This window comes from Patiria miniata, unplaced genomic scaffold (assembly GCF_015706575.1).
Source record: "Patiria miniata isolate m_02_andy unplaced genomic scaffold, ASM1570657v1 HiC_scaffold_20, whole genome shotgun sequence".
Classification (NCBI taxonomy): domain Eukaryota; kingdom Metazoa; phylum Echinodermata; class Asteroidea; order Valvatida; family Asterinidae; genus Patiria; species Patiria miniata.
In genome coordinates this window covers 22360447-22370445 of record NW_024037059.1, presented here as the reverse complement: position 1 = coordinate 22370445, position 9999 = coordinate 22360447, and the positions used below count along the sequence as shown (strand labels likewise).

General features: G+C 41.6%; 1 protein-coding gene across 1 annotated transcript; it reads left to right on the top strand.

Annotated features, from left to right (window-relative positions):
* Positions 1-203: 203 nt before the first annotated feature.
* On the top strand, positions 204-4466 carry LOC119727157. The gene is made up of 3 exons (XM_038199021.1): positions 204-1103; positions 2018-2220; positions 2623-4466. Exons 1-3 carry the CDS (start codon positions 542-544, stop codon positions 3178-3180), a joined length of 1323 nt encoding a protein of 440 aa, XP_038054949.1. The 5' UTR covers positions 204-541; the 3' UTR covers positions 3181-4466.
* Positions 4467-9999: the final 5533 nt, after the last annotated feature.

The following is a 9999-nucleotide window of genomic DNA, read 5'->3' as shown; positions in this document are numbered from 1 at the left end:
TGGGTTATCGTAAAGTACCGGTAATTACTTCTTACTCCAACACTACACGTCGAGACGTATACGAGTACAGACCCGTAGTACAGACTCGGCCCGGGACATCAGCGACCCGGCCCATAAACCAGTTTCAAACCTCACGTTTTATCCGTCACACTAAATGTTCTGTTTACTGTAAGAAAATCACCAGTACTATGTCTAGAGAATTTGGACAGCGCCCGCCGGTGACTGACTGGAATTGGGCGGTTCCGTTTGCCATTGTTTCTATGGAAGGAGGCTTTCGACATCACATTCAAGAGAGCATTAGAAATTCATTCACGATCATTATATCCCTATCCAGGAGTTTATTCCCTGTATGTCAACCTTGACACCGCATTCCGAAGCATAATTCCATCTGGTTATAACGCATGGTGCATTGTTTTGGTGGGAGACGGGTCCTACATTGTCCTGTGGTGCGGGTCTGTCCAATCTGACAGCCAATGCACGAGACCAATAACCATTGCCCCAAATTAACGTAAAACCGCAACAATATCTCTCAACTTTCAACATGACGGTTGTACTCTTTACTTGGTTGTTGATACTAACCTACTGCACCTGTATGGGAAGATGTACAGCTGTATCAGGAGAGAAAGATGATTTAAGCCAAGAAAGTCTGTCTGGTGCCTTAGATATCAGGCAGGATGAGTGCATTACTAGCAAGGAGCCGTTAACTCGGAGTCTTCTCCGGTCTCCTGTGATGACTACTGCATCAACGTCACCACCACCATCATCATCATCCACAACATCCCAGCCTGAACTATCCGATGACGAGCATCGTACAACCGGAGCTCATTCCTCTCCTCTCCGTTGGCCTGGGCCGAGTCCCAGTGAGAATGTCCCAGACAGTCTTACGGTGAGGGAGAGAGCGTTCCGTATCGCTATGCTGCGGAGGCAACTCCTGGACAAACTTGGACTGACGGATCTACCCCCGCCATCCAACAAAACGTTTCGTAGCTTACCATCGGCGATCAAGAAAAGACTCATCGGTCACCAACCACCACAGAGGGACTTACCGAGATATGCACAACCAGGCAGTAAAATCACCGAAGTCTTATCTTATGCTGAGAATTGTAAGCGAAATTAAATATATTACTATTAAATACCAGTATGTTATAAATGCAATAGCGTGTTTGCCGATACGAGGCTGAAAGAAGCCACAAATTAAGTTTGTATTATGACTATTCATAATTATCAAGAAATATCTTCCATATTTACCCAAAGCGCCTGCTGTGCACCATTCTTAATAAAAAAAAACTATAATGAAGAATATATATTAATCAATTGCTTGTTTAGCTGAATTTGACTTTCCATTCCAATAATCTCTGCTTTTCGTAATTCATCAGCTTTTTTACGTTTAAGTAAAGTAAACGTCACGAGCCAATGTGGCCCATCAGGTCGGCGTTTATCTCCTGTTTCAGTAGGCCTAGCATGAAACGATTGAGAATATTTCTACTCCCCCTGCACTGGATGCCAGTCCATCGCCGGTTACTCTCAGCTAATGCCGGGGCCGTATCGTAGGTCTGACGTCTCATAAGTCCGACGCTTTATCAGTCCGAAATTTCGGAATTATGAGGCGTCGGATTTATGAGGCATTGCACTTAGGGATTCGGCCTCATAAGTCTGATGCCTCGTAAGTCCGACGCCTCATAAGTCCGACGCCTCGTAATTCCGACAACGGACAAACGATGTTTCGGACTTATGAGGCGTCGAACTTGTGCTAAAGCCGATACCCATTTATACTCCTGGGTGGAGAGAGGCAAGTGGGGATGAAGTGGCTTGCCCAAGGACGCGACATAATGCCAGCTGCTGGATTCGAACCCACGACCCTCTAATCATGAGTCACGAACCCTATAACTACTAGGCCACACCCCCCACATTTTACGTTTAATAGTGCAGAAAAATGCCTCTATAAAACCCCAATGATCGTCTGTCTCTTTAAAGTAGAGACCAAACAATTCTTTATTGCCCTTTTCGCTCTCCGTAGATACCAAGCAATGTCCCGATCCAGGATTCTGCTTCCGGTTCCGTCTTGTTAGGGATATCATCGGCAAAAACATCAAGTCCGTTCATCTCTGGATGTTCCTGACTTCATCCGATGAAATCAACCGAAGTCCCGTCCGGCGTTTTACCGTATGGCTGCTGCTCTCTGGGGAGTCGGGAATCAAACGAAAGGAGCTGGCTACAAAGGTACTTATAGATAAATCTATTCAGCCAGGGACATTTACCTGTCAACAATATTTAGAAAGAAGTCGAGGGGCGTGTTTAATTTTGGCAAATAAAATAAAATACGGCGAAGACAAACTAAATATTTACCTAATTTTTAAAACCTAGGATTTCGTCAGGGGCTTTTGAAGTTACAGGCAGTTTGAAGGCGCGGACACATCACAGAATCAGGGATTTGCCCTCCAGGTCTTCCTAGCCTTAAAGTTATTACAGTGAGAGTCATTAGAAACGACCACTCTCGATTTTACCATGGAGCTATTAAATAATAGCTCCATGATTTTGCATAGTCAAATAAATGAACGACGCATAATAATAAACAATCCTTAATTCGTGTTTGCAATTGTTTGTTTCTGCTTGTTATTCCAGGTGGTAAGCAAACGGGAAGGCTGGTTCCATCTTGAATTACCCAAAGAGATGAATGACTGGAGTTCATTGGAGTACCGTATCCAGCTGACAAACGCCGCTACTGATTCCTCCCAGAATCTACCCCACTTCCCTGCCGTCTCACTGGCCAGGGATGAGCTACCAATACTGACCGTGGCCATTGACGCAGATAAGCACCACCAGAGACTGCGGCGTCAGAGTCAGACATGTCCGGCCGATTCAGACACCTGCTGTCTGCACCCATTCCAGGTGGACCTGGCAGAGGTGCTAGTAGGTATAGTGGAGCATCCTTCCACCATCTTTGCTAATTTCTGCCGAGGCAGTTGCTTGCGAGTTGCTAATTTTGATACAGTGCACGCCAAGGTGATGAGAGACCGCGCCCTGATTGAGACAGATGAGGATCTGCGCCAAGACCTCGTGCCTTGCTGTGTGCCTGCCTCCTATGCAGCTGCACAATCCATGCTGATCCGCCATTCCAACGGCACACTCATTCGACGCGAGGTACATGAGATATCAGCCACGTCCTGTAGCTGCAAATAAACGCAGATAGTTTTGGCCGGTAAGGGTCAAGAACATTGACGCTGGTACATCAAGTACTGAAATGACAGCAAATTCTTAATCAATTCACTGGCGTTCAAAAGCAGCAGAGTAGCATCACCAACTCTGTTTCTATGACCGGTTCGTCTTTCTCTCATCTGTCATTTTAAAGTGTGCCCAATAACAGAACATCCATTAAAATGCAGTGCTTCTTAAATATTATCAAGAAAGAATTGTAATAGCAATGAATACGTGAAGTTTTGTCTAAAGAGGCAGGAGAAGTCAAGTGGTGAGTTTGAAATGAAAATGCAATTTTTAAACCAAAGAAAACAGTTTCAAGAAGAGACTTAAAGTTTTTAGAAAAGTAATAAATAGCATAAAATTAAAATTAATTGATGTTGCACACCCAAATGCACTATTTTGGGGCAGAGTGCTTGGCGACCTTTTTTTTTTGGTTATTTTCTCCCTAATATATATGGCCCGGGTCACCATTTATTGCATTCGTCTTGGAATTAGACCCACATTTTATTTATAATGAGGCATTTGGGTCAGACATCACACTAGCATTCTAACCCTGTGAACAGCCAGGATCACTGAATGATTATTATCCACGTCATTTCTCTGAAATTTGGGAGGCCCTGAATTCCTTTTTTGTGTGTTAATGTTATGTTAATAATAGCATTCCTGCTCATATACCCAGTTTTACTTGTTTAAAAGAATGTCTAGTCTTCTCTATAGTGTTTGCCGAGAAAATCACTGTATTGTTTCTTGACTTTTTAGGTTTTACGCCGTTTGAAATGAGGACTAACCTATATTATTTACATGACATCTATATAGTTAAATCAATTATTTAAGCCGCTATTTGATTTGTCTTTTAAGAACAATTGCTAGGGTGGCCCAATTCACCTGTAAGTTCTATTGGTGGACATCTTGAGTTTAATTATAATGAGTTTAATTATAGTAGCCTGTTCTATATTTGTTTAAATGGGACCATTATTGTCTGACCACGAATAAGATATTTTTTTCATCTTCTTTTTTTTTAAGCTTCTTTTGTAGTTAGTTATTTTTTAGTCACGATGATTATTCTTAGCGTTTTACAGCTCAGTCACCCTGTGGTTTAGTTCCATATTTTGTTCGGTATGAAATTCTGACTTGAGCTTGAGACCAGTCAGGATTGCGTGCTACACTTGTGAGAATTTCCGACATTAGCTCTCACTATTTTCCTAAAAAAATGCTATGTACAACCATCTGCACACATTTCAATAAATACATATATACAAGTTCCCCCATGTTTGGAGCAATTCTCAACTAATATTATTTTTCATGTGTCCCGGATATTTTTGATGATCGTGGCTCAGTACTATCTACAATGTGTAATGACTACCAAGATGAAAAATTCAAATTTACTTTAGATACTACGGAGAATTTGTGAGCGCTTTCTAGCAACTAACGCACGCCAACAGTAAGCGTTTACATTGTGCAGATTTTGTGTCCTTCCTTCTTGCATTCTGCTGTAAAGTCACAAGTCAAATCACAAGTAGCCCACCCGCCACACATATTTCTTCTGCAGGTTTGTAAAGTCATTTACGAGGTCTATGAAGTGAATAATTTCTTAGGAACATAGTTTGTGCCACTTTCCACTCCTCTTAAATGTATGAACAATATTTGATCTCCCTTTTTGGTTAATTTTATTGAAAAGGGCTTGTTTTTTTAACTGTGAAAAATGTCCATGCATTTACGGACAACTGGGGGCGCTGTTGCTGTAATGTCATTTCAGGAAGACACTGTTCAGTTTAGGGGTTTTCTATTCAAATCGTAAACCCAAAATTTTCTCGTCAAAAACATTTGTGAGAAAAGTTTGCTCATTGGGTCACTGCCACGTACTGACACAACAACGAATCACCAAAGAAAAGAAAATTTACGACATCAAAAAATATCCAACTTTCGGGCAACTTTTGGTGCTGAAATAGGCCCACCTGTAACATTGAGGTTTCATTTGGTCGTAAATATGGAAATTCGCACAAGCATAAAGACCAAACAAGTACCACAATACCCTTGAATACTAGGCAAAACGAAAATTGTAAATATGGTTAAATGTGACACTAATGCATTTTCGAGGATTGCATTAAAACATTTCATTGCATGGGCCCTTTAACTTGATACGCATCATCTCATGCATGAAACATAATAACTCCATTGAATAAAATTATGTGAATTTCCTAAATTCTGTTTAATCAAGACAAGTCCTACTGATCCATGAAACACATTTCTTTCTTTTTTCTGACTCATGGCTCCGGAAAATTTTTTTTTTTAAGGGAAATTAAGTCCGAGAACCATTCCGTTACCGACTGACGCATACGCATTATGGTCACTGACTGTACTTGTTTGAATAAAAAGGTAATTGCCACCTGTCTCTTCCTCTTTAAATTCTGATGACATAGGCCTATAGACCGTTTGCATTCAGCAGACATGTCACGTAATGAATGCGCAAGAGTTCTACTATGCTTTGAAACAAAAGCACATGCCTCAAAGATGGCTGCAAAGGATCTATAGTTTAGTTTATGCAGGGTTTTTAAAATTATTCCCATCTGAAGTATTCTAGAACAGGTGTCGTTCCCCAACAGGTTTCGCGAGAAAATATCTACTGGCTAGGATCCCCCCCCCAAAAAAACCCTATAACCTGGTGAACGCACCTGGCTCTCTGCGTACGAGCGAGCACGTACAAGTATACAGGTGCATAATGACAACCAACTGGGCCAGACAGCTAATTTGCAAACAATGGAAAGTCTACAACGTCTAGACTGGTGTATGGGAGTGTCATTACTTCCCATGGCACTCTTGACAACAGTAGTCATTCACATGAAAATGTGTTTCCGCTCTAAGGACGGTCAGTATTAGGGCCAGCTGTTTTCACATTCATGCGGCGCTCAATTTCTTCCTCTTAAAAGATGAGTAGGATTCGAAGTATTGTCCGTGGAATCTGGAATACAGAATTTTTGTCCGTGTCAAGAAAACAAGTTCGGGGCTAATTATGAAATAAAAGCTTAATATCACTGCTGTTTCGTTACAATAATATCAAAAGAGTGATACTAAAGACTAGAAGGTTTACAGTAAAAATAACTGTAATATTACATTTAAAAAAATCGAGTGAAAACTTCATCTACTCGGTCTAGTTCATTCTAAAACAGTTTCAGTCAAGGGCGTCAATCGCTTCTAAAAATTGGGGAGGGACATACCGTGATAAGAAGAAATGCGAGCGCGAAGCGCGAAGCGCGAAGCCCTAACGGCGAGGTGTTCGGGGCCCGCTTTCAGTCCGTTAGTTTCAGTAGGCGCGGGAGTGATTTTTCACTCGAATAGAGGTGAATAAATTGTCCATCTTTAGAATATATTACAGCTCTCTGAAAAAAATGCACTCTTAATAAAATTAATTAATTGAGAAATACCAAAAAAGCTTTTAAAAGTATGTCTTTGTAAACACCTTCATTTGTGGACCGCCTATTGTCTCTCTTTTGTTTATACTTGAACTTTTTTAGGAAGATCTCCCATATGTTTTGTACACACACACACACATCAAAAGTGGACCTTCGGTCAGTCGTGGACCCTATTGTCCTCTATTGTTCAAGATCCACTATTTGAATGTGTTTACAATGTACAAACATACACGCAACAACAACAACAAAGCTGGCAATTTTGGGATCGATTGAACAATTTAAGAAAAATAACCACAAGTTAAAACACCATACACCGCAATTTGTCTTTCCTATCAGGTGATAACAATGCGAGTAATATTTCATATTTGCCAGCCTCGACATGCACGTGCGAAGGATGATGTCGTTTAATTTGACATTCAATTTTATGATCAGGCAGAATACAAGGACAACATGTTTTGCACCATCAGCACGAACTACCCTCGGAGAAAATAATATTTCGGCCCAGCAACCACCTCGTAAAGTTCTCTCACACCTGCCTACGAATTTCTTCAATAGAATTCAGAGATGTGTGATTCGTGCTTCGGGTAGCACGAGTACGTTTGAGGCCAGTTCTTCCTCCCTGGAGGATCCGCCCATCCACTTGTTATTGAAGGAAATTCCTTGTTATTTCCATCATTATAACACAATTTTTCTAAGCGATGCCCCTATGAAGAGTGCAAGGCCGTCTCGCCGTTCGTCTTATGTTTACACAAGACATAAGCAGTTGCGTCACGAGCGTTACAATTCTGAGGGGGCACCTAGGGGTGCACACATTTTTTAGTCAGGATACAGGAAGACAATTTCCCTTTCAGGGGTTACTATTGGAAACGATGTTGAAAATAAAGTTACCAGTGGGGACGAGGTTGAGGAACAAGTAACTTGGCGTGTGTAGTCTTTGCTCAACTCGCGTAGTACTTCTCAGACGAATGCCGGCCCATATCCAAAATGGCCTTGTCGAATGGTTACGTTTCTCTCGATCCGTGCACCGGACGCACCTGGTGCGGGGCCTCCCCTTCTTTGTAATTGATGTATTTTTGTACTATGACTATTTTTGAACAAAGTGCTGGCCAATTTTCATCATACTTACTTGTTTTTTGTTTCGAAGTAAAGCCAAACATTCGTGTTTTTACGGGGACGTCTCTATAGTCCGAAGTACCATTGGTCCGAAGTCCCATTGGTCCCACGTCCCATTAGTCCGAAGTCCCATTGGTCCGAAGTCTCATTGGTCCGAAATTCCATTGCTCTGTACGTCCCATTGGTATAATCGTCCCATTGGTCCGACGTCCCATTGGTCCGAAGTCCCATAGAATTAGGGTAAGGGTTAGGATTGGGGTAAGGGTTAGGGTTAGGGTTAGGGTCAGTCAACCTGAACCAGTGGAACTACACAGTATTATGTTTCATCGGACCAGTGGGACTTCCGACCAGTGGGACTTCGGATCAATGGTACTTCGGACTATCGAGACTCAACGTTTTTACGCCTCGTCTTGTTACACTTCTCCACACCTGCATCATCTCGATTAGACTTTCGAGATGGTTGCAGCGGCGTAGCTACGGGGGGGGGGGGGGGGGGGGGAGCGTGGGGGAGGCGTGAAAAAAAATCTTCTCCCCCAGTCGCCCCCTTCCCCAAGGTGCCCCCACACTTGTTTTCCCCCAATAAAAGCACTCCTAATTGACTTTGACTTTACCAGCAGAATCAAATATATCTGATACTCATCTTTTTAGACAACATGATGAGCTTTGTACACGACGTAGACATCAGGAGGGACAAACTATCTGTGTTGATAATGTACTGAAGTTGAGAATACTTCTTGGGGGGAGGGGGTGGTAAAAGTTCAGGTAATGCAAGTTGTTGCTTAAAGGCTACTCCGTCCTGGAAAGCGCCAAATTGGGCTACAAAACTAGGAGATACATGTGAAATATTGTTTCTTTTTTTCCAATTGAGGATAGGAGGATGTCCTCGATTGGAAAACGCGTACAAAACCAATGGGAGCTGTTGTAAAAATATTATTTAATATTATAACCCATGAACAATGGGAAATCCTCGATTTGCAAACGTGTGTGTATATAGGCCTACCCTTAATGGGATCGTCTAACATGTGGGCATAGAAGATGGGGCAAATTTTCATTCACGGCTGAAAATACGTATGCATAGGCCTATGCCACAAAAAATCCATCGCGTCAGATTTAAATAACTTATCCCCCGTCTTTTCTGAGAAATAGTGCTACATCTGACCTTTAAAATAGGATGAAGAAAACAAACTTAAACAGAAAATGATCGGCGATTTCCGACGATGTAGGCTAAATGAACGTGCACATAAGCACGTATGATTTGTCAATAAATTATATTTTCGCATGGGTTGCCCACGTGTTAAGTCAGAATCTGTTACAAGTCTATTATACCTCACATCAGCATAACAGATGTTGCGCAAATTCAATTAGGCTTCTGGCTGCGCTGACAGGAAAGATGAAACCCGGTAACAGAACCGTCAACCGGATATGTTGTTTTCTGAATTGGGGCGTGTCCTAATTACTCGATCCTTGTGGTACATCCATGGGTCACCTTCGAATCCTAAAAGGGCATTTTACCTCTTCAAAAGTGGAGTGATTGAGAAATGACGTCTCAAACACATTGTTCTTGACCGAATTGACTCTACATGCGAACTTCAAGGTGCAACAAATAGTTCCCCATTCATGGGAAAGATTGATCAAATAAGTACTTGAAAATAGATGATAAAGAGAAAATATGCTAATTAGTAACGATGAGCGTACATTACAGTTTGGCCAGATTGATAAAATATATATACACTGTCTGCTATTTTTGTCCCCGCTATAAAAGGCATATTCGCGTCCGAAAGTGCCAAAACAATTAGTGCTTCTGATATTTTACTCACCATACTAATGTCTGCGTTATAAGAAACTCCGACAATGTCTCGCACTTTCGGAGAAAATACTGAAAATGCTGTTACATCTGATGCAGCAGCTCTTTATGCATTGTTTTAAACAATATACGTATTTCCAGCAGCGATTAAAGCCATCGTTAGACTGACGTTGCATAATGCATTTCAAACAAGTGACAACTCACTAAGATCCCATGATAATGAAAGCACGTGTGTATGAAGCAACGTTTTTGAAAAGAAACATGACTTGAATAAAGACTAAGACTCAAACGGCTCGATTTTTGAGGAACAAACTTTTTGCTACCCCAATTTTTTTTATAATACACGAAGCCTATAATTATTTCAGGTGTAGTTGTGTTCGTAAGTTCATAGTCAATTTTAATAACCTTTCCTACTTTTATACAGTGTGTCACAGAAAAAGCGGGCCCGGGCAAATCAGCGGCCATAGCTAAAAA

Excerpts from the sequence above, each read along its gene's own strand:
- LOC119727157 (XM_038199021.1), top strand. The coding sequence starts at position 542 with ATGACGGTTGTACTCTTTACTTGGTTGTTGATACTAACCTACTGCACC. Across the intron at positions 1,104-2,017 it reads CTTATCTTATGCTGAGAATT|ATACCAAGCAATGTCCCGAT; the intron begins GTAAGCGAAATT and ends CGCTCTCCGTAG. Across the intron at positions 2,221-2,622 it reads GAAAGGAGCTGGCTACAAAG|GTGGTAAGCAAACGGGAAGG; the intron begins GTACTTATAGAT and ends TTGTTATTCCAG.